This window comes from Myxocyprinus asiaticus, chromosome 21, assembly GCF_019703515.2.
Source record: "Myxocyprinus asiaticus isolate MX2 ecotype Aquarium Trade chromosome 21, UBuf_Myxa_2, whole genome shotgun sequence".
NCBI classification, from domain to species: Eukaryota; Metazoa; Chordata; class Actinopteri; order Cypriniformes; family Catostomidae; genus Myxocyprinus; species Myxocyprinus asiaticus.
The window spans coordinates 27,977,845-28,004,139 of NC_059364.1; the positions used below are offsets into that span (position 1 = coordinate 27,977,845).

The following is a 26,295-nucleotide window of genomic DNA, read 5'->3' on the forward strand; positions in this document are numbered from 1 at the left end:
TCAGTGTGTGATAGGGAGAAAAAGCTAAAGAAGGAGAGCCACAAATACTGAGTAGACGAAGCTTTAAAACAAACGTCAATATTGTTTATTGCAATATTTTTGCTGCCATTTTTATAACAGCTGATCTACTCTGCAGCTGTACTTCACACTCTCTCCCCCACTTGCATGTCTCTTTACACTTGAAAAAGCAAATGACTAATAATAAAAAATTAAATTAAAAAATAAAGCACAAACAGGAGAAATAACTAGGTGTGAACAATGCACAACTGATGCAAGTTCTGAACATACTTGAATAATATTAGCTAAAACCGTGCAACAAAGTGCTTTTCATTCAAAATCTAAAATGCCAAACAATTGTTTTTCCTTGAGAAAACACAATGGAAAAACACATTGTTTTTATAAAGCTTGAGTATTAAACAGAGAAAAATATTAATAAATGTACAAAGTCATTACAAATCTTCCAAAACATAAATTCATAATGTAATGGTTATTTTAAAACATGGCCTAAATCCATTGCATAAAGGAACAGATAGGCTTTTTAGACTGGCTTTTGAACAAACAGCTGAACTTTAGGTAGTGAACGTAAGAAAAACTGCTTGCCTAGGACTGTAACGCAGTCTCTGACCCATCTTCAGAATTAGTGACTGTGGCTTTAGGACATGTTATTAAGGAGGGATAACTTATAATATGGGTGAACCTCTTCACATTTAAAAAAAAAAAAAAAAAAACATTTGGTTGTACATTTCTGAAAATTCTAGGCAAAGGGTGGCTACTTTGAAGATGCTAAAATATAACATAGTTTTGATTTATTTTGGATTTATTTCCAGGATTAATTTCCAGTTCCACTTCTGTTATTCCATAGATTTGATGACTGTTCTTTTATTCTAAAATGTGAAGAAAAATAAAATAAAAAAACAGAATAAAGAATGAGTAAATGACCCCAAACTTTTAAAAGGCAGTTATTTATATATAATATAAATTATATATACATACACTACCGGTCAAAAGTTTTGAAACACTTATTCATTCTTTATTATGTATATACATATATATATATATTTTTTTTTTTTTTTTTTTTTTCACATTTTAGAATAATAGTAAAGTCATCCAAACTATGGAATAACATAAATGGAACTATGGGAATTATGCTGTGACTAAAAATCCAAAATAAATCAAAACTGTGTTATATTTTAGCATCTTCAAAGTAGTCACCCTTTGCCTAGAATTTGCAGACATGTACTCTTGACATTTTCTCAACCAACTTCTTGAGGTATCACCCTGGGATGCTTTTTAAACAGTATTGAAGGAGTTCAATAACATTGTTTTTAAACACCTTCCCGATTCTACCCCCGTCTGCCTTGATCGAACAAATAGATATCGAACAAATATTGAATATTTATTGACAAAACATTGCATAAGTATTATATGAAAATAGTGTATAAGAATATATTGATACATTTTGACTTTTAATGAGTTAGTTATCTACCCTGAGAAAAAAGACGTGTAGAAAAATAAATGTAGGCTACAATACTAGTTAAACCATCATCATAAAATCATGAAGATACACTAAACATACACTATTTTGTATTAACTTTTATTAACTTTATCCAAATATTAGGAAACTTGGCAAGCAATTGACAATCCTGAGTTGCCACGTACTGAAGCCATTCCACCAGCATTGCTGAGAATGGTTAGCTAACCATGCCTAGAATTCCGGGCCGGGAACGGCTTGTAATTGTGTCGTGCCGAATCGTGCCCATGTGGAAATGCTACTTAACCATTCTGTTCTCAGAACAGTTCAGCACGATGGTCGAAAAGCGGCTAATGTTGTTGTGTAGGGCTGGATGGGCCGCTCAGATAAACAGAATTTTTATAGCGCCACAGAGACACAGAGTTATACCCTTTTGAGAAAACTAACCTATGAATGGCTTACTTATAGTTGTCTCTGCATATTATGCTGGGAAAGTAGAAAGTATTTTAACACCAAAAAATTTACATGGTTCAGCTTAAACTTAACGCCAAAAAAAGATACAGTGTGGGTTACCGATATAATTGTTCAGAAGTCGCACTCCAAATTGTTCAACATTATACTCAAATACATGTTTGATGATTCTCCCCAAGACATCATACTGATCAATTTCCTGATACAATCAGTTTTCAATAACAACACAAACAGAACATAACCCCTCTTACTCCCTGAATTCCACCACAATCAACTGTACTGAGATCCTGAATGTCATCCAACCTCAATCAACCTGGCCAAATAAGCAACATGTGAACTTCAAAACTCAGCTGTGGGTAAAGCCAAGAGCACATATGTTTCACTTTAGGCTAAGTTCTTGGCCTTTATCAATCAGGTCTTCAAATAGACCTTATTCAGTGTAGCACCATATTTGATTTTTTTGACATGGCATGCACAGTATAAGCTGTATAAAGCTTCTAGATTACATAACATTTTTACAACAAATTTTTAAAGAAGATTTTGTCTTCTGCAATTTTTGTAAAGATGTTCAGTACAACCCATTTTGTCATTCCTGTCAAAAATTAAAGATGGCACTACTGTTAATAAGGTCCATAAGACACTCGACACGCAAACAGAGACAGAAGAATCAGACAGAAGCCAAGATGAACAACACAAGTCGAGTTCAACTGCTGAGCTGCCCACTTGAGTGTGAGTATAGATGAATGCCTGTGTGATTGCGCCCTGATGAGGGGTTCGGGGGAAACGCTTCCATCTGCTGTGCTCCCATGGATTCAGAATGTGCTGTAAATATTTACTTTTGTGAACAGTGGAAATGGAGTTTGTAAGTGCATGGACGAAATGTACTGTACGTTTGACACTGGTAATATGTTTGTGTGAGGGCTGTGTGATATATTAAATATTTACAATATATTCGGAATGATTTTTTGGCTGTATAAAATCAAGCAACACTGTGAAGATCACAATGATTTCAATGCTCTTTTTTTTTTTGGCCATTAAGTTTCCTACAGACCATGTCATTAGACTAATATCTCAACTCTTCCTTGTCTTACAAATTCACGATATGAGAGCATTTAGACAGATGTTTAAATTTTTTTTTTTTTTAGTTAAAACACTTCATGTTTACATGAATCAGTACAAACTTTCAATGAACTTTCAATGAATCAATTCAAAACTCTGAATGAACTTTTTGTTTGCAGCATCACTAAAAAAGGATCTCAGAAGCCTTTGCATTGTATTTTTCATAAATTAAAAAGTTTTAGGTAAACACTGGTGTTGAGTATTATTATACTGGTGCATGTACAATAAAAAATGAATACATTTTATTTGTTGTGTTTGCTGAATAAAGTGCTCTGATTCTTTTTTTCTTCCTTTTCTTCCTTTTCTTCCTTTTCTTCCTTTTTCTTCCCTTTTAGTTCTAATGTTTAAAATGTTTTATCTACTTGGCAGCAATAGCTCTTTGGCTGAAATTATCAGGGTTCCTACACTTTTTGACCAATTAATTTTCCATGAATTTCCAGTTGTTCCTGATAACTGGAAATGGAATTTTAAAAATTGACAGAATGGCTAATAAATCATTCAGATCATTTGCAAAACACTGACCAATTCAACTCAAATTTAGACTCAAAACAACTCACAAATCTGAAATCCCAATGAAATATATATAATATAAATAATATAATATAATATATATATATATATATATATATATATATATATATATATATACACACACACACACACACACACACACACACACACACACACACACACACTACCGGTCAAAAGTTTTGAAACACTTACTCATTCTTTATTATAATTTCTTTTCACATTTAAAATAATAGTAAAGTCATCAAAACTATGGAATAACATAAATGGAAATATGGGAATTATATTGTGACTAAACAAAAGTTTTTTTCCCCCCAAAAAAAACAAAACTGTGTTATATTTTAGCATCTTCAAAGTACTCACCCTTTGCCTAGAATTTGCAGACATGTACTCTTGACATTTTCTCAACCAACTTCTTGAGGTATCACCCTGGAATGCTTTTTAAACAGTATTGAAGGAGTTCCCATCTATGTTGGGCACTTATTGGTTGCTTTTCTTTATTATTTTATCCAAGTCATCAATTTCAAAAACTTTTTTTTTTTTTTAAATAAAATTTTAGTTTTGTAATGAAATAAACTAATATGGTGGCACAATTATATTTTTTTTCTACAAAACTAATTTCAAACATTTAAGCATACGCCTTCAGATCAAAAGATTTTTAAGATCATGACAAACATTTCAGTCAAGTGTTTCAAAACTTTTGACCGGTAGTGTATATATATATATATATATATATATATATATATATATATATATATATATATATATATATATATATATTCACTATAGAAATTTTCATGACTTAGTTTTTTTTTTATTAATTTCCTTGATTTTTCCAGGCCTGAAAATCACTATATTAAAATTCCCTGATATTTCAAAGTTTTTCATGACCGTGTGAACCCTGAATGATGGTGCCTCTGACTGAAAAAACAACAACAATTGTATTACAGAGAAAACACATAAATATTGATATATACGTACATTAAATATTGTCAAAGTGCTGAAAATTTTTAAGATGCATTTCTTAGCTATATTACCCAGCCCTGTGAGGGTGTGTGTATGTGTGCGAGACAGAGAGTATAGGACAGGTGTTGGGAGAGTTACTTACAATAGCATGTGCCTCTGAATGGGTTGCCAAGGTAGCGATTTTCAGAATCACATCTGCAGTACATGAACAGGAAATAACAATTAGCTTATATAATGAAGCAGAGAAACAAAAAAACTGGATTTTGCAACTGGTTTCCACACATTATCTGAACTAAACTAGTTTTTTTTTCTCAATCAATAATACTAAAGAAACTGTCAGAATGGACAATGGAGTGTGAGTGTTCTTGGGCTGAGGGACCATATGGGGCTGTGTGGTTGTATTTTAAAGGTGATTTCTCCTTATGCTCCAGGTAGTAATTTAATTGTCATTGAGGAGGAGCAGGAGATTTCACTCCTGCTCAGTTCACACTGACATTGAACAACATGGCATAAAAATGGCATTAAACCTCAATAATTTGCTGCGACTATGAGAATGTGAAAAATTATTGACAGGCATTAATAACTTTCAGGGAGTAGTATAATTTTTTGCATACCTTTCCTTGAACAAAATCACTTACAGCACCTTTAATGTGGCATTTTGGGTTATTTCATAATTGTCACTATTTCATATAATTATTATTGTTCATTATATTACTATTTATCACTGATTGCACACATACATCACCCAGACATCTACTTGATGTGTTAGGTTGTTTGCAATACATCTAAGACATTTCCTCTCAGAATTCAATAAGACATTCAGCAAATGTCTTTGAGATGTTTATGACTTAGAATGTTAGTTAATCTGATCATTTTAAGATGTCAAGCAGATGTTAATTAAAATGAGATGCTTTCTTTTTTAACCCAAATTAATATTATGGTACCTATCCCGGCGGAGATTGAGAGGCCGCCATGGACGATAATACAGACTGTTTAACAGAACGCGCCTGTTTCCCTTTGAGGCGTGAGACCACCAATTGAGGAAGTGAATATCGGCTGATCAATCGAAGCATCTCTAATAAGAATTACCTATATAAAATCTAACATTCAGCCTAAATATCTTTTATTTTTTACTATGTGCATGGTCAACAGAGGTTAAACTTCATCTGTTTAACTTAATGAAGGCTAATACAATAGCTCCCAAAACTGTAACCCACAATTACAGTAACACTTTAAGATCCATGAAATCGGGGGCCTGTGTAGCTCAGCAAGCAAAGACGCTAACTACCACACCTGGAGTCGCAAGTTTGAATCCATGGCGTGCTGAGTGACTCCAGTCAGGCTTCCTAAGCAACCAGTTGTGGGTAGGTAGAGTCACGTTAGGTTAACCTCCTCGTGGTCACTATAATGTGGTTCTCACTCTCGGTGGGGCACGTGGTGAGTTGTGCATGGATGCCACGGATAATAGTGTGAGCCTCCACACATGCTAAGTCTCCGTGGAAATGCTCTCACCAAGCCACGTGATAAGATGCGCGGATTGACTGTCTCAGACACTGAGGCAACTGAGATTGGTCCTCTGCCACCTGGATTGAGGTGAGTCACTACACCACCAAAAGGACCTAGAGCACATTGGGAATTGGGCATTCCAAATTAGGGAGAAAAGGGGGGAAAATAAATTTATTTATTTTCTATTTTTTTTTTTTTTTTAAAGACCCACGAAATCAAAATTGGAGTTTTGTGGCTTTTAGTCCATGTTTAATACCTTTGAAGCCCTCAGTATAGTAGTGTTTTCCTAAAAGTTGACAAACGTGACTTTTAGCAGATATACACATTTAAAATTAACAGTCTTTCTCTTCCAGGAAAATGGACGAAAATTTTGTGATGACTCATTTTGCACTACACCAAATTATGTCCAATCAAATGCTCTCTAAAATGAGAATGTCCCACTTCTTATTACCACCTGCAACAAACTAGAAGGTATCAATTCATGGTTTATGGCTATGATGTAACTAAACCCTTTTGGCTTTAAAAGGCTTTAAAAAAATAAAAGAGCTCTTTGGTAAACATTCTGTTTAATAGGAAATATGTCAACACAAGGGGGAAAAAAACTGCACTTGTCAAGCAATTGCATGGGGTCTTTATGCTTCCATAGAGGAACAGGAAGTCTCCGTCTACAGATAAGTTCTAATATCAAGTGTATAGGTGCAAATAAGCCTTTTTAAAACATATTTGTTTTAATGAGCATTCATGAGATCCACATATTTAGTCAGGACTGTAAAAGACAGCAGTACTAACTCTGATTGAGAGGAAAAAAGATGAGAAGAAGGACAAAGTGATCGCCTGTGTGAAGAATACAGTGGCTTGTCTGGTTCAGTTTAGAGCAAACACTCATTACTGCCATGTAAACACTGAGAGTGTTTATTATTCACCTCATGCTATTCAGCCTGTGAGTTTATGTGTGTGGATTTAAAACACAATAAATACAGATGATGGATGGACCAGCAGGGCAAACATGCACGATTAATGACAAAATTGCCCTTTGAAGTGGAGAAGAAATTTGAAAGGGCCGAGGGCTAGAGAAAGAGCTGTTTCCACCAAAAATGTTGCAGGGTGGTTCTTCATGCAGACAGCATGAGTTTGAATCCGGCTCTGGTCATTTCTCGATCCCACGCCACCTCTACTACAGTATATTACTGTTTCCTCCTTCTTCTCTAATGTTGTATCTGTAAAAGGGGTCATATCATATATTTCTCCCCCTGTGTTTCAAAAACAAAAGTCAGTTTAGTTTGTTATGACTATTTTTCACCTCATCTCTCACACTTAGGATTACATGCTGCTGTGTCTTGAAGACTCATATAAAAAATATATATATATATATATATATATACATATACAGGTGCATCTCAATAAATTAGAATGTCATGGAAAAGTTCATTTATTTCAGTAATTCAACTCAAATTGTGAAACTCGTGTATTAAATAAATTCAATGCACACAGACTGAAGTAGTTTAAGTCTTTGGTTCTTTTAATTGTGATGATTTTGGCTCACATTTAACAAAAACCCACCAATTCACTATCTCAACAAATTAGAATACATCATAAGACCAATAAAAAAAAAACATTTTTAGTGAATTGTTGGCCTTCTGGAAAGTATGTTCATTTACTGTATATGTACTCAATACTTAGTAGGGGCTCCTTTTCCCTTTGGCACTGCTGAGGTGGTATGGAAGCCCAGGTTTCTTTGACAGTGGCCTTCAGCTCATCTGCATTTTTTGGTCTCTTGTTTCTCATTTTCCTCTTAACAATACCCCATAGATTCTCTATGGGGTTCAGGTCTGGTGAGTTTGCTGGCCAGTCAAGCACACCAAAACCATGGTCATTTAACCAACTTTTGGTGCTTTTGGCAGTGTGGGCAGGTGCCAAATCCTGCTGGAAAATGAAATCAGCATCTTTAAAAAGCTGGTCAGCAGAAGGAAGCATGAAGTGCTCCAACATTTCTTGGTAAACGGGTGCAGTGACTTTGGTTTTCAAAAAACACAATGGACCAACACCAGCAGATGACATTGCACCCCAAATCATCACAGACTGTGGAAACTTAACACTGGACTTCAAGCAACTTGGGCTATGAGCTTCTTCACCCTTCCTCCAGACTCTAGGACCTTGGTTTCCAAATGAAATACAAAACTTGCTCTCATCTGAAAAGAGGACTTTGGACCACTGGGCAACAGTCCAGTTCTTCTCCTTAGCCCAGGTAAGACACCTCTGATGTTGTCTGTGGTTCAGGAGTGGCTTAACAAGAGGAATACAACAACTGTAGCCAAATTCCTTGACACGTCTGTGTGTGGTGGCTCTTGATGCCTTGACCCCAGCCTCAGTCCATTCCTTGTGAAGTTCGCCCAAATTCTTGAATTGATTTTGCTTGACAATCATAAGGCTGCGGTTCTCTCGGTTGGTTGTGCATCTTTTTCTTCCACACTTTTTCCTTCCACTCAACTTTCTGTTAACATGCTTGGATACAGCACTCTGTGAACAGCCAGCTTCTTTGGCAATGAATGTTTGTGGCTTACCCTCCTTGTGAAGGGTGTCAATGATTGTCTTCTGGACAACTGTCAGATCAGCAGTCTTCCCCATGATTGTGTAGCCTAGTGAACCAAACTGAGAGACCATTTTGAAGGCTCAGGAAACCGTTGCAGGTGTTTTGAGTTGATTAGCTGATTGGCATGTCACCATATTCTAATTTTTTGAGATAGTGAATTGGTGGGTTTTTGTTAAATGTGAGCCAAAATCATCACAATTAAAAGAACCAAAGTCTTAAACTACTTCAGTCTGTGTGCACTGAATTTATTTAATACACGAGTTTCACAATTTGAGTTGAATTACTGAAATAAATGAACTTTTCCACGACATTCTAATTTATTGAGATGCACCTGTATATATATTTTCTTTTCTTTTTTTTTCATATTATTGCACTTGCATGCTGCGGGGTTTTCTGTCAAGTCTAATATCGTTTTTTACTACCCCATTCTTCAATAATAGCCTTTTTGCAAAGCATGCATTACATTTTGACAGGTACACAAAACATTTTGTGCTGAAATGTACTGCCCAAATTATGAAGGCTTAACTGAAAGGATTGAAGAATCTTGTTAAAAAAAACGAAACGTTTCTAACATTGGTATTTCACAGAGGGATATGCAGAGCAGCAGGTGCTACACACAGTCATGGACAGCACTAGATCAGCCTCTCCCACATTAGTGTGTTTAGGAATAATATAATACTGTACATTGATTCCCAAACAGAGATACATAAGCAGGTTCCAGGGGGTACGGGGAAAGAATAGGGTTTTGGTATGTTGAACTTATAAAACAAAATGTATGAACTTAAAAAAAAAAAAAAAAAAAGAGTCCAAATATAGATTTTCGGATTAATCTTCATTTAAAAGATCTCAATATGCATTTTTAAAATCCCAAGATTAAAATGTGAAGTTTAGCACAGAGATCTTTTAAAAAGTTTGGTTTGACTTATTCTGTGTAATGTTCGTCCAAAGACGAGATCCACACAATCCATTTTTCATTAATAATCTTTTAATACCCTCTCTGTCCTTTACAGCCAGTCGTTGATCAAAAATGAAAAAAGAAAAGAAAAAAAAGAAAAGAAAAATGTATTCATAATAAAGAAGTCGGGCCACTCCACTCTTGTTAATATTTGCTTAACCAAAACAAAACATGGAACTGCCGGTTTTCTTAAAGAGACAGTACCATTTTAGCACTTGCTCTACATATCAGTGTTAATACCTGTAAATAGTACAAATTGTGCATGTAAACAAAAAACATGCAGGCCTAACAATATACACTCACTGAGCACTTTATTGGGAACACTATGGTCCTAAAAAAGTGTCCGTTGTGGTCTTCTGCTGTTGTAGCCCATCAGCCTCAAGGTTCTATGTGTTGTGCATTCTGAGATGTTATTCTGCTCACTACAATTGTACAGAGTGGTTATCTAAGTTACCGTAACATTTCTGTCAGCTCCAACCAGTCTGGCCATTCTCTATTGACCTCTCTCATCAACAAGGCGTTTCCACCCACACCCAGGGGGCGCTGAGAGCAAATTAGAAGAGATGGGGGTGTTTGGTTACAAATGGGGGCATTTATCAGTCATAATAATCAAATCTATGGTCAAGTTCCTCTGCATTAAAATGTTTATCTAGGCTTGAATTGTATCAGTTGGTTCTCAATTATACAGGTTGGTACGCATTTGTTCCGTGATACATCTGAATTTGAAGTCTAGCGATGCATCTGCAGTATCTGGTTTAGCAGCATCAAATACACAGGCAGAGGCACAACCTCGGCTAATGCACATGTTTGGCTCTGTAGATAGATACGGCTCAATGGACAGAGCAGCGCGAGTGCAAAGCTCTTAAAGCTTGAGCTCTTAAACTCGCAGCTTTGCGAGAGTCAGTGAGAAGCAAGGTTCGAGAAGCGAAAACCATTTGAATTCGGCACATAATTCTACATCACCACCCTTGAATTTACTATAGTAACACTAACTGTACTTAGTGGCAGAAATAGATTGATAATAAATAAACTCAGCAAAAAAAGAAATGTCCCTTTTTCAGGACACTGTATTTTAAAGATAATTTTGTAAAAATACAAATAACTTTACAGATCTTTACTCTAAAGGGTTTAAACAATGTTTTCTATGCTTGATCAATGAACCATAAACAATTAATGAACATGCACCTGTGGAACGGTCGTTTAGACACTAACAGCTTACAGACGGTATGCAATTAAGGTCACAGTTATAAAAACTTAGGACACTAAAGAGACCTTTCTACTGACTCTGAAAAACACCAAAAGAAAGATGCCCAGGGTCCCTGCTCATCTGCGTGAACATGCCTTAGGCATGCTGCATGGAGGCATGAGGACTGCAGATGTGGCCAGGGCAATAAATTGCAATGTCCATACTGTGAGACGCCTAAGACAGCGCTACAGGGAGACAGGAAGGACAGCTGATCATCCTCGCAGTGGCAGAACACGTGTAACAACACCTGCACAGGATCGGTACATCTGAATATCACACCTGCAGGATAGGTACAGGATGGCAACAACAACTGCCCGAGTAATACCAGGAACGCACAATACCTCCATCAGTGCTCAGACTGTCCGCAATAGGCTGAGAGAGGCTGGACTGAGGGCTTGTAGGCCTGTTGTAAAGCAGGTCCTTACCAGACATCACCGGCAACAACGTCACCTATGGGCACAAACCCACCTTCGCTGGACCAGACAGGACTGGCATAAAGTGCTCTTCACTGACGAGTCATGGTTTTGTCTCACCAGAGGTGATGGTCGGACTCGAGTTTAATGTCGAAGCAATGAGCGTTACACCGAGGCCTGTACTCTGGAGCAGGATCGATTTGGAGGTGGAGGGTCCATCATGGTCTGGGGCGGTGTGTCACAGCATCATCGGACTGAGCTTGTTGTCATTGCAGGCAATCTCAACACTGTGCGTTACAGTGGTAACCCTCATGTGGTACCCTTTCTGCAGGCTCATCCTGACATGACCCTCCAGCATGACAATTCCACCAGCCATACTGCTCGTTCTGTGCATTATTTCCTGCAAGACAGGAATGTCAGTGTTCTGCCATGGCCAGCGAAGAGCCCGGATCTCAATCCTATTGAGCACGTCTGGGACCTGTTGGATTGGAGGGTGAGGGCTAGGGTCATTCCCCTCAGAAATGTCCAGGAACTTGCAAGTGCCTTGGTGGAAGAGTGGGGTAACACCTCACAGCAAGAACTGGCAAATCTGGTGCAGTCCATGAGGAGGAAATGCACTGCAGTACTTAATGCAGCTGGTGGCCACACCAGATACTGACTGTTACTTTTGATTTTGACCCCTCCTTTGTTCAGGGATACATTATTCCATTTCTGTTAGTCACATGTCTGTGAAACATGTTCAGTTTATGTTTTAGTTGTTGAATCTTTTTATGTTCAAATATTTACACATGTTAAGTTTGCTGAAAATAAAAGCAGTTGAAAGTGAGAGGACGTTTCTTTCTTTTTTTTTTTTTTCTTTTTTTTTTTTTGCTGAATTTATTATCATATCACTACTTCAGTTCTATTAAATTTGTCATAGCCTAAATTAGGGGAGTGGGGGAATATTATTAATTTTTGTTACAAATTATAAATATTTATATTTTGTATTTATTGTTTTTACATGTGTTTAGAGTAGGCCTGCTGTTTATAACTACAAAAATGCCATAGTTTTTTTTATAGAAATCATGTTATATCTAACCATGGTAGTGAAGAAGATTTGGATATATGCTCAGTTATAACACTCCTCTTTATCATTTGATATATTTTTTGATGAACTACTATTGCCATGATCGATAGAAAATGTACATCTCTAAAATAAAATTCAGTTTGCCACATGCTTTCTAACAGTAACAGTGTATTCTAAAAATAATAGTGGTAATAATGTGATAGTTTTTGCACCAGGCACATCATTTTGGAAAAATTTGCAAACTATAATGAGCCTAATTTACAGGTGTATTTGTGCGACAAGAAATTACAGATGCAGCACTACTTCAGCATTGATTGTGCCTGCTTAAACTAGATTGTGGCTAGATTGTGGACCAGTGAATAAGATGTAGGATTTTGTGCTAAAATGGTGCAACTGTTTCATAAATTCCCCCCACTGCTTTTCAGTAAAATTAACTCTCATCTTAACTCAAGGAAATATCAAGGAAAATTGATTCCTCATGATATGATCCCTTTCATGGGTCTAATAACCTGCTATTACTCTAGAGGAACATTTTTGATGCAGACTATTCACCATGCACAGTGGGATCATCACACACCCTGTGCCTTGTTTAAATATTTTGTTACAGTTCAGATAGTCTCTGATTTTATTCAACTTCTGCATGTATTTCTGCCATCACACTGTATAATGTACTACTTTTTCAACATTTCTCTGTATTTTTAGTGTACTATTTCCAAATGATAAATGTCTCCTGAATATTAAACATGTGAGGGTGTCTTCCTGTTCAAGATGATGAGATGTCAGTAGTCCATTGTCGGGTATCACATTAAAGTCTGAGCACCTTGTCCAACACAATGTGAGGCACAAAGTGTGTTTGAGAGAGAGAAATAACAAGCCAGGGACTGAAAGAACAAAAAAGGGACTGAAAATGAAAACAGCAGGTGTTAGACTGTGTGACTGCCCTCTAGTCATCTGTCTAGTCCTGCTGCTCTCTTAGTTTGAAAGGAAAGAAAGAAGAGAAACAAGTGAGAGAGAGGAGGGGAAACCAGTGGTAATCCAACTGTCCTCTCTCACTGCAACCAGCCAAACACAGTAACAGAACTTCACCCTGACTAAGTAAACAGAATGTGTGTGGCGCCCGCCTGCAGGAGACTGAATTAGCAAACAATCCCACTGAGTGCCACCTTTCACACTGAGACAGCTCAGCGTATGTGTGTGTTGTACAGTTGTCTCACAAAAGCGTACACGTTGCTTACTCCCAGGGCAAAAGCGTTCTCGCTTGAGTACTCTTCAGGAGGCCTGTCTAATTAAACAGAGGCTTCCTCGTGGACCAAAAGCACGTAAACACACACAAGTACACACATACACAACTAAAAAAAAAAAGGTTATTCAGTTCAAATGAAATAATCATAAGGAGGTGATGTGAACAGGCACTTGTTACTATGCTATAAAAAGCCAAAAATGGCATTTTAATAATAATACTATCTGTTCCAGTCTTTGTAAATGACACAGCAGCAGTCTGCTAGAACTGCTTTCACTCAGAGACACAAGCTGAAAACTACAGTTTACAAAAAAGAAAGAAAAATATGTGACTCAAGAGCTCGCTGAATACACTCTCTAATAATGATAAGACTTCAAGAGTAGCTGAGCTTTATGTCAGTTAATTCTGACTGTCTGACAAACCATACCATAAAAATGGTAGGGTGAATGCAGTTATAATTCTTTCTCTCTTAATAAAGCACAATAGTGTCCGCCTACTTTTTTAGCCTTCTTGGTTCTGGTATTCACTTTTTCCATAGGGATTTCTTAAAATCCTTCATTCCAAGTCATGAACTAAACCAATCAGCTCTGAGGTGAATCACAAAATTACAAAATATTTGAAAATTTGACAAAAAAACAAAAACAAAGGTATAAGGTTGTGTAATTTACACTGCACTATTCTATGCCATTTTGTAGTGTAAGCAGTGTGAGTAGTATGTTCACACTAAAAATGCAACAAAAAAGAGTGTACGAGTAAACTGATGATTACTTCATCAACCAAAAAAAACAAAACAAAGTGTGGAATGTTGGACACTTCACATGCACTCAACGATCAAGGCTTGCTTTACGTAGCAGAGGGGGCGGAGATACCTGGCCACGATGCTGGCTTGACAAAACACTAATAATTAATTGTGAATGTGGCAACTAATAATGTGAGTAGAATGCTTTACCCTTACCCCACGCTGTGTGAATATGTACATTACTTGAGATAAATGTTGAACTGAGTTTTTCTACGCGGCAATGCATCACATGCATTTGAGTCACTTCCGTCAGCTGAAAAACAGCAAGTGCTACCATGTAGTTAAAAACTGGAGATATATGCTTGTCATGATGACAGAAAAAAATAATAGTTTATCCTGCAATAATGGCGTTAAGAGGCCTTCACGCAAATGCTTATTAATGATCTGCGTTACTTCATTGCAAATGCTAAAGAGGGTGATGTTTGTTGGTAATAGTGAATTTATCTCTCTTGTTTTTGAACATATCTCTTTTGAGTGTGATGTTGAACACTCATGGAGTTTATAATTTGACGGTGTATTTGATAGTGACAACAGAACTGATATCTGTTTTCTATATTGCAATGAATGTGGTTGAAAGTGTCTCTTTGTAAATTTTTTCCAGAGCTGTGTATGTATATATATATATATATATATATATATATATATATATATATATATATATATATATATATATATATATATATATATATATATATATACACACACACACACACACAGCTATGGAAAAAATTAAGAGACCACTGCAAAATGTTCAGTTTCTCTGGATTTACTATTTATAGGTATGTGTTTGAGTAAAATGAACATTTTTGTTTTATGCTATAAAGTACTGACAACATTTCTCCCAAATTCCAAATAAAAGTTTTGTCATTTAGAGCATTTATTTGCAGAAAATGACAACTGGTCAAAATAACAAAAAAGAAGCAGTGTTTTCAGACCTCAAATAATGCAAAGAAAACAAGTTCATATTAATTTTAAACAACACAATACAAATTTGTTTAACTTAGAAAGAGTTCAGAAATCAATATTTGGTGGAATAACCCTGATTTTCAATCACAGCTTACATGCACCTTGGCATGCTCTCTACCAGTCTTTCACATTATATTTTAAGATCATGAGAAACATTTCAGTCAAGTGTTCCAAAACTTTGGACCGGTAGTGTATCTTCAGCTTTAGTGTGTCAATAGGAAATATAGACTCCCAAACATTACTTTTGCAAATATAAAAGAGTAGAATAGAAGAACAGGGAGCTCTGAAACAGATGCCATGGTCCCCACTAAGCCCCCACTGAACATTGTGTCAGTCTGAGATTACATAAAGAGACAGAAGCAGTTGAGACAGCCTAAATAGATAGAAGAACTGTGGTGAATTCTCCAAGAAGCATGGAACATCCTGTCTGCCAACAACCAATAAAAACTGTGTCCAGGTGTACCTAGGAGAATTGGTGCTGTTTTAAAGGCAAAGGTGGTCACACCAAATATTGATTTAGCTTTTTATGTTTACTGGACTTTGTATGACATTAAGTGATAAATGAAAACTATTTATGTCATTATTTTTGAAAACATCCACACTATGCAACATTTTTCACAAGTGCCTAAAACTTTTGCACAGTATTGTACAAAAAACAGGACCAACCGACTTGACTGACTGGAATACACACAAGACTGGAAACAAGACAAACTGGCACTGGACAGCAAACACGAGGAGACTAAAATAGGGAGATAAATCAAATGGGTTAACAGGGCAGGCAAATGAACTAATAATAAGCAAACAAGGAGGCAGGGTATGACATAAGATGTCTTGGTTACTGATGTAACCTCTGTTCCCTGATGGAGGGAACAAGACGTTGTGTCGATGTAGTGACACTAGGGGTTCGCTCTTGAGAGCCCCAATCACCTTCGCTTTATTCAGAAAAGGCCAATGACAACTGGCGAGTGGAATTTGCATTCCACTCTCCACCCCAGACTTACAGGTATAAAAGGAGATGGCGTGCACCACTCATTCAGAGTTGTGCTGAGGAGCCGAGAGAGAGTCCCGGCCATGTCAGCGGTCTGCTCAGCGCCGTGGCAGGAGGGACACAACATCTCGTTCCCTCCATCAGGGAACAGAGGTTACATCATTAACCAAGACATTCCCTGTCTGTCACTCACTCGACGTTGTGTCGATGTAGTGACACTAGGGGTTCCTATACGAAACATCGCAGGCACGTGTCACGTGGTACGGAGGAGTGGACACAGGCAGGCTGCTGCGTGCCTCGCAGTGAGCACTTGACCACGTTGTGACCTTCCAGTGAGTTAGGTAAGGCATCTCCCTGGTCCCGATAAGGGTGGGAGGAGACACTTACCCGAGGAGGCTACGGGCATTGGCCTTGTAGTTTTGTATTAAGCAATTTCCCACCGAGCACCTGCTAGAATAGCGCTGGGGAAGTGCTCTTCCCTCTCCAGAAGGGAGAGCACTACGGAGACCACATCCTACCGGAGGGAGGTTAACATGTGGTGAATACCTCACATGGACTTACCAATGGAGAAATTCAATATGGAATGATGCCACTGGGGAGGACCCTATCTACGGAAAGGGTACACAGCAACAGTGGCCAAGGCAGAGCAGAGCTCTGATGAGAGGAAACACAGGATTCACCTGAGGGGAAACTGAACAGTGGAAACGCATCATACGGGATTACCGAGGGGGGAATCACCACGTATGGAACACTGAGCCCAAGTACACGGGCTCACCTGAAAAGGGGCATATCACGTGTACTGGGCCTGGTGGCATTACTCCTCTGCCGAGTTCGCCACCGAATAGTGCTTAAAGAATTAAAGAATTAAATGATGTAAAGTTGTTGATTTAATTATTGAAACAATATATTTTAATTTAATTGCAAAATATTAAAATATTTGCAAATATATTTTGTAGAGTGCAGGGAGAATGACTCGATTATGTCATTCATATTGCATCATGGGAGTGGGAGGTCCCTGCAGAGCTCTTTTGCTGTCCTTTGTTTGCCACAGTTCTCCAATAGAGCACAACAGTCTGGTTCTGGAAGTAAAAATCCCATTCATTTATCACATAGACGAATTGATTTTCAACGATAACTTTTAAAACTTTAAAGACAGACCTACTGTGAGTTACGAGGTTGTTCATCGATGGTATATGCTTCCATTGAAGCCATCCGTCTGCGTTATCTCAACTTCATTGTTTAAAAATTGCATTTGATAGCAGAATTCATGGTAAACAACTACATTACCCATGGTACATCAGAGAAATATCCACCAATCAGAGAACTGCGGCCAATGAAAACCGCAAAACGTGCCTTAGAGCGACCACACACTCCAGTGATGCACAGTAAATGATGTAATCAAATCGGTCTTCCTTCACCATTAAACTACTTATATATTTGTACATATCAGGATATTTTGCAATAAACTTAAAATATATTGTTTCTATACTTATAAACAACAAACTAAAATCAATAGCTTTATATATTTGCATAGTTTTATATTCAGTGGCATCATTCGCAATTAGGGCTGCAACTAATTTGATAATCAACTAATCTAACAATTATTAGAACGATTATTCGACTATTCAGGCGATTATTGGAATGATTAATCATTAGTTCTAATCGACTATTCAGCTTGTGCCTTGACTTAAAATATTGTATTAAATGTGCTTACTAACAATAAAGAGGACAAAAATCATCTTTTAAAAATATCTCTAAATGACATTTGCTGAATTACAAGGAAAAAAATACTTGGATTTTTATTGTTTAATTCATTTTAAAAATCACTGTAAAAAAATGCTATTGTTTTTGTTTATTTTCCATTTAAAATGGTCTAACAATCCTCAAAACAAGATACATTTACTTGAGAAGCAACATATAAGATATTTAGACTTGTTTTTAGAGAATGTATCTTGAATATAAGTGTATTTTGTCACTTGTTTATATTTCTGCCAGTGCAAAAAAGACAAAATATACTCATTTTCAAGATACATTCTCTGAAAGCAAGTCTAAATATCTTATATGTTGCTTCTCAAGTAAATGTATCTTGCTTTAAGGATTTTTAGATATATACAAATATTTAAATATTAAATATTATATTCAACATTCTCTGATAACAATTTTTTCTTCTGCAGTATAGCTCCTAAAGTAAATGTACGTAAGGGGTTCTAGATATTTATATTGGTAAACAAACCAAATTGCATTGCATTGCATTGCATTGCATTGCATTGCACTGCATTGCATAATGGTCTAAATCTACATTCTCTCAGCTTTTTGGTCACTTCGATTCATCTTTAACAAAAAATAAAAAAAATCTTAATAGAGCTTAAATCATCGTTTTTCTTCACGATAAGATACACACTGTGACACATATATTATAATTCACTATGTCGCGAGTCATCACGTTATAATCTAACTACAGCAAGCGTGCACGAGGGATGAAAGACACTGCGCGAGACAGTGTATCAGCCAGGAGAAGTTTGAAACTCTCTCACGCTGTTTTTCACGCGACTCATATAAGCAGCTCTGACCACACAGAGAAATGCCAGTGCTTATTTATACAACCTGCTTCCTTATTATTTGAACTTTAATAAAGGATGCATTAAAGATATAATGCCGGGCTGTTTCCTTTTAGACGCTCTGACGGGCAAGTTTTGCTCAAGCGAAACGCCAGGTACGGCTACACTTTATTTCAGGTCAAGATGACAATGCTTCTGTATTTACTTATTTTGTATTTTTGTATTATAATTCCCTCATACTTCACAATCTACATCACCTTAATCTGTTTGGAAAGTTTGGAGTGCCTCTGGACTGTGAGTTGTCCTTTCGCTCCTCAAGCAAGAGCTGAAGTTCTGCTCTCCTGCGTCATCATTAGCATTTCAAATGATCTCATGTTGCTTTAAATGAGATCAAACGACTATTCGACAATGGAAATTTTTGTCGTAATTTTGATTGTCGACGTTGTCGATAACGTAGACTAATCGTTTCAGCCCTATTCGCAATTCTTTATGGGACTGTAGTTTGTGCCTTCATGAAAGACGGTAACTACACAGCCTTGTACCTTTGTCTTTAAGTCCAATTTTCAAATAATTTTTTGCCTCAAAACAAAGTTTGTGATGTTGTGATTCACCTCAGAGCTGGTTGGTTTGGTTCATGGCTCACAACTCCATTATGAAGGATTTTATTAAAAGTGAGGAAAATATTTTGGAACCCAGACGGCTGAAAAAGTGGGTAGTTACTGTTACGCTCAGTTGGTGGTTCTTTCTCTGCAGGATCATAGGTAATGTAGTTTTTCACCACAAATTCTGCTATTAAAGTTGAAATAACGCCATGGCAGTTGGGAGGACATAGAAGTTGGATAAGATAGACTGGAGTGAGAGTGGGAGGTCACTGCAGAGCTCTTTTTAATTCTCTAATTGGTGGTAATTTCTCTGTAGGATAACTGGTAATGTAGTTCTTCACCACAAATTCCACTATTAAAGTTGAAATTACGCAGACTGATGGCTTAAACAGAAGCATATACTATTGATTATCAACCTTGGAGCAAACGGTATGTCTGTCTTTAAAGGTTTATAAGTGAAATCATTAATAATCAATTCCTATTCACAATTCAATTATATATATATATAAAATAAAAAAAATAAAAAAAAATAGTTTACTTCCAGAATCAGATTGTTGTGCTATATTTCTGTCTCACAACACAATGGCAATTTCAGCAACCAATTGATTTAACATTAATTTTCAAATATATTCACTCTACCCTGCACTCTTTTATGTCTTTATTGAGTCCTTAATTACTCAAGTTGCATTCTGTCTATCCATGTGCAAGGCAGAACAAACCCTGGGTGAATGGCCTCTAATCTCTTCAGAGTCTATACCGAAGTCTGAAAGTCACAGTGAAAAGTGTTGAAGCAAATTGCTGTCTGTTGGAACCAACAAAAATAATACCCTGGGTTCAGGGGGGCCTGAGTAGCTCAGCGAGTATTGATGCTGACTACCACCCCTGGAGTTGCGAGTTCAAATCCAGGGTGTGCTGAGTGACTCCAGCCAGGTCTCCTAAGCAACCAAATTGGCCCGGTTGCTAGAGAGGGTAGAGTCACATGGGGTAACCTCCTTGTGGTCATGATTAGTGGTTCTCGCTCTCAATGGAGCACGTGGTAATTTGTGTGTGGATCGTGGAGAGTAGCATGAGTCTCCGCGGTGTCATGCACAGCGAGCCACGTGATAAGATGCGCGCAACTGAGACTTGTCCTCCACCACCCAGATTAAGGTGAGTAATTGCACCACCACAAGGACTTAGTGGGAACTGGGCATTCCAAAATGGGAGAAAAGGGGATTAAAAAATTAAAAAATAAATAAAAACAATAATACCCAGGGTTCATGAACTTTTTGACAAATACATTTTTTATGACTTTTTTCATTTCTTTGTGATTAGTGGATAAGGATAAAAAAATAATTAAAAAAATGCAGTTAATAATGAGTTATTTGCTAATTAATCATTCCGACCAATTTGTAAACTGGTTAGAACGATTAATTGAAAAGAATAAATTTAAAAGAATGATTCGCTCACAAATTGGACATCACTATGGCTTGCAGGTTTTAGCTACTCTTCAGAAGAGCAATATATAGCCAATTAAATATTTTAAAGCCAAGAAATTAGCAAAATGTACATTTACTATAGAAATTTCCATGACTACCATGTTTAACCAGGACGTTTCCATGACTTTTGAGATATTCTTAATTTTTTATGACAGCCCTGAAAAAAAGAAAAAAAAAACACAATTTTGAAATTCCTTGATATCGCCAGGTTCCCCATGACCGTGGAAACGTCCTGGTTACTTTTGTAAACTCTGTTCCCTGATGGAGGGAACGAGATGTTGTGTCGATGTAGTGACACTAGGGGTCACTCTTGGGAGCCCCGAACACCTCTGCTTTTTGAAAAAAAAGGCCAATGGAAATTGGCGAGTGGAATTTGCATGCCACTCCCCCGGACATACGGGTATAAAAGGAGCTAGTATGCAACCACTCATTCAGGTTTTGTGCTGAGGAGCCGAGACAATGTCCCGGCCATTTCAGCGGGTAGTTCAGTGTTGTGGCAAGAGGGACACAAAGTCTCATTTCCTCCATCAGGGAACAGAGGTTATGAAAGTAACCAGGACGTTCCCTATCTGTCACTCACTCAACGTTGTGTTGATGTAGTGACACTAGGGGTTCCTATACAAAACGGCACAACTAGTTGAACTGTGTTACCTGGACTGGTGGTGCGAGATGGGCAGACCGTTGTGTGCCTTGTAGCCAGTGCACCAGGCCGTCACGTAACCTCCCCCAATGCTCTTATGAGTGTCGAACGGTCCTTCGGGAACAAGTGGATTGCCCAACAAATAGGGACAGGCTAGCCCAGCCGTGGCCTCTTTTCCTCTTTTTTCTCCACAAAAAGAGTGGAATTTGTTAACCGACTGGGGGCCATAAATATCTATGTCGGGGGTGGGGGGGGGGTTGTCACTCCCAAGGGGAAGACACCGCGGAGACCAAAACCCGAAGGGAGGGGGGGGATTTCGAGTGGAAATACGTCTCGTGGTCTTAACGAGTCTTGTTGGAAGTATGTCATGTGGAGAAGTCGCATGGTAGGTCCTACCCAAGGGGGGAGGAGTTTCTACAAGCATGGTGACAGGGGGCAGAGGGGCCTCTGCCCAAGGGAGGCACAGTTTATCGACAGGGAATGATTTAGCAGAAGATATATCACATGAGGTCACCTATGGGGAACCAGCACATGTGGAGCACCTACCCCAGTACAGGGCTTAGTTAGCACATGTACAGGGCTGGCAGCAAGTTTCTCTGCAAATTTGTCTACCACAGGACTAAGGAGGAAAGTCATCCAGGGATCACAACTTGTGAACATGACTGGGAGTCAAAGGCGCACGTCTTCACCTCGTGGGAGGGGCAAGGTGCTTTATGCAAGCGGTACACCCGGCCAGCTGTCCTGGAACTTACCTTTTCGGACTTGACAACACACGGGACAAAACCGGCTCAACCCGGAGATTACAGAACCTCGCAAAGGTGTTGGGTGTCGCCCAGCCCGCTGCTCTGCAGATGTCTGCCAAAGAGGCGCCACTGGTCAGGGCCCAGGAGGCTGCTACACTCCTAGTAGAGTGGGTTTGTAGCGCCACGGGGGGCGGCACGTCCTGAGCGTGATATGCCATCACAATGGCGTCAATGACCCAGTGGGCGATCCTCTGTTTGGAGACAGCGCTTCCTTTCCGCTGTCCACCAAAGCAGACAAAGAGCTGCTTGGAGCTTCTAAAGCTCTGCATGTGAACCAAATAGATGCATAAAGCATGCATCGGACACAGCAACGCCAAAGCTGGATCTGCCTCCTCCTGGGGCAGCACTTGCAGGTTCACCACCTGATCCCTAAACGGGGTCGTGGGAACCTTGGGCACATAGCCCGATCGGGGTCTCAGGATCATGTTAGAGTAGCCCGGACCGAACTCCAGGCACGTTTTGCTGACAGAGAATGCCTGCAGGTACCCTACACTCTTGATGGAAGTGAGCGCAGTCAGGAGGGCAGTCTTCAAAGAGAGTGCCTTAAGCTCAGCTGACTCCAGGGGCTCGAAGGGGGCTCCCCGTAGACCCCCAAGGACTACAGAGAGGTCCCATGAGGGGATGGGATGGGGTCTGGAGGGATTCAAATTCCTAGCACCTCTCAGGAACCTGATGATCAGGTTGTGCTTCCCTAAGGACTTACCATCCACTGTGTCGTGGTGTGCCACTATTGCGGCTACATACACCTTCAAGGTGGAGGGGGACAGCTGCCCCTCCAGCCTCAGATCCGACTGCGCATCTCTGGGGGTCTTTGCATCGGGAAGAACACCACTTAGCGAAGAGATACCACTTCAAAGCATACAGGTGCCTCATAGAGGGAGCCCTAGACTGAGTGATCATGTCTACCGCCGCGGGTGGTAAGCCACTTAGGTCTTCCGCATCCCATCCAAGGGCCAGATGTGGAGATTCCAGAGGTATGGTCGTGGGTGCCAGATGGTGCCAGGGGTGGGGGGGGGCTGTCGCGAGGAGCGTGAGGTCTGAGAACCATGTCTGGGTGGGCCAGTAGGGTGCTACAAGGATGACCTGCTCCTCGTCCTCCCTGTCCTTGCACAGGGTCTGTACAAGTAGGCTCACTGGGGGAAACGCGTATTTGCGTAGTCCAGGGTGCCAGCTGTGTGCCAGCATGTCTATACCGAGGGGTGCCTCAGTCAGGGCGTACCAAAGCGGGCAGTGGGAGGATTCCCGGGAAGCAAACATGTCTACCTGTGCTCGACCGAATCGACTCCAAATCAGCTGGACCACCTGGGGGTGGAGTCTCCACTCTCCCCTGAGCGTAACCTGTCATGACAGCGTGTCCGCTGCAGTGTTGAGGTCGCCCAGGATGTGAGTGGCTCGTAGCGACTTGAGGCACTGCTGACTCCAGAGGAGGAGACGGCGGGCGAGTTGTAACATGCAACGGGAGCATAGACCGCCTTGACGGTTGATGTACGCTACCGTCGCCGTGTTGTCAGTTCAGACCAACACGTGCTTGCCCTGGATCAACGGCCAGAACCTCTGCCTTGTCGGCCTCTCTCATCTCAACCAGGTTGAGCCAAAGGTGGCGCTCCTGGACCACTAGTGTGGATATCGCCTGCCCGAGAGACCGCGCCATGACCTTCGTCGCCCAGAGAGCGAGGTCAGTCGCCGAGCACAATTCCTGCATCAATCATCAATCAGAACTACCCTCGTGCAGCTCTTTTCGCACCTTGGCTTGGTGAACTTGCAGGAGAGCCATGGCGTGCAGGGTGGAGGTGGCTTGTCCAGCGGCACCGTAGGCCTTAGCCATCAGGGATGACATAAACCTACAGGCCCTGGACGGGAGCTTCGGGTGCCTTATCCTCCTGGGGGATCACCGAATACCCCTTGGCCACCCCGCCATCGAAGGTATTGAGAGCGGGGGAGCTGAAAGATCGGGATCGGGCAGTAAAAGGTGCTCCCCACGATCTTGTCAGCTCCTCATGCACTTCCAGGAAGAAAGGGGCACGGCCGTGAGCGGGTTCCACTCTAGCCTGACACTCACGGCTGCCGGAAAAAGCATGTCCGTCATCTCCATGTCGGCCTGAGACTGGGCAACCACACACGAAGGAGGGAGCTCAGCCGGGGTGTCCGCATCAGAGTGGACGAGCCCGCTTTTCGATGCTGCGCTCGATAACTCATCATATTCCCGGGCTCCGAATAAGAGGTCAAACTCGCCATGAGACAAGCCGGCAGTCTCATCCGAGAGCCTGACAGGGGCAAGCGAGCATGCTGGGGAATGGGAGGTCCGTGGGGGTTTACCCGGCAGAGGTGCTCCCATTGAGGTCCCCAAATCACCCCCAGAGCTTCTACCCGTAGGTAGAAGGACCAAGGCGGGGAGCCACTGGGGTGGCTTGCTTTCTTACGAATGCAAGCCGTGACCGCAACGTTGCCATGGTCATGTTCTCGCAATGAGGACAAGACCCATCCATGAATGATGTCTCCATGTGGGCAGCGCCCAGACACGTAAGACAGCGATCATGGCCGTCAGAAGCGGAGAGATAACGACCGCAACCAGGAATAACACACAAACGGAAAGGCATCTTTAAAAAGACATTTCCGTGTGTGCCGCTCTTTTAGAAAGAAAACATACTCTTTTAGAATATACTCTTTTGCTCTGCCAAAGCGCCAAGGGGCATTCTCTGCACTCCACGGGTGCAGAGGGGGAGAAGCCGCTGAAATGCGCCGTAAATCCAGCAGTTTTAGGTGAACGGTAAAGAGAACTGAGTTTGAATTGAATTCAGGGCACTGAATGCAACCACTCGGCTCTGAAGAGAAAATCTGAATGAGTGGTTGCATACCAGCTCCTTTTATACCCGTATGTCTGGGGGAGTGGCATGCTAATTCCACTCGCCAATTCCCATTGGTCTTTTTTTTTAAAAAGCAGAGGTGTTCGGGGCTCCCAAGAGTGACCCCTAGTGTCACTACATCGACACAACGTGGCAGATAGGGAACACTGTATACCATAACCAGTAAAAAAAAAAAAGAAAAAGAAAAAAAAAAGCTTATCGGCACATTTGCGTGTAGCTGTCACTGGATTTCAATCAATGTGAATTACTTGTGAAATTTAAATAAAAATTCAAAACACACAATATTTCTTGACTGACTATTGCTGTCATTTCCAAGTTCTTGTAACTATCCTTGCTTTCCACATGCTCAAATCCCTCCAGTTCAGGCTGATCCAACCAAGAGGCAGCACATCTTCATGGACTATTCCAATAACACTACCCTTCGCTCCTTTACTGGCTTCTAAATGAGTACAACATCATTCTGTCTCTCCCACCATGCTCAACAGATAGCTCTGCTCATTACAGCGAATAAACTAAAACAGGCGACGGGCCATCTGCTAGCTCTGCTTTTTTCCCTTCAATCTGTCTTTTTCTTGATCCGTTTTTCTAATTATATTTTCATAAAAAAACTCACCCTGAATCTCTCCTTTGCACCACCAAACACACAGAGATACAGAACAACAGAGAAAAGAATGTGAACTTGTTGTTTACTGTCTATATACATAATACCAGTTGAACCCCTCGTCTTGTCAAGTTGTTTGCTTTTAAAAAAGCACTGAAAAAAAAAAATACTATAATAATAATTCTGAACAGTGACCCTATAGACCATTGTGGTCACAAATGAAATTGCTTTAACAGATTAACAGATATCAACAATGTCACACACTGGGCTCAGATCTGCCCAGATAAAGATCAATTCTGCTAACTGAGACTTTCGATGTGCATAGGGACTAGCTAATGAGAGCCATTCCATGTAAACACCTGCAATCTTACTGACTGAAGACCTACAGAATCCCCTTGATGACAAAACTGGAACATGTTACATTA

At 39.8% G+C, this 26,295-nt stretch overlaps 1 protein-coding gene across 2 annotated transcripts in view; it reads right to left on the reverse strand.

Annotated features, from left to right (window-relative positions):
* The window catches only part of atrnl1a (attractin-like 1a), a 398,015-nt gene that overhangs the window by 183,439 nt on the left and 188,281 nt on the right, over positions 1 to 26,295 (reverse strand). For both annotated transcript variants that reach the window (XR_007892410.1, XM_051648603.1), the window contains exon 22: positions 4,698 to 4,750. Coding sequence is in view for 1 of the 2 variants with exons in the window: in XM_051648603.1 (XP_051504563.1) it covers positions 4,698 to 4,750 (53 nt within the window). In the remaining variant the exon portion in view is untranslated. The remainder of the gene's footprint in view (positions 1 to 4,697; positions 4,751 to 26,295) is intronic.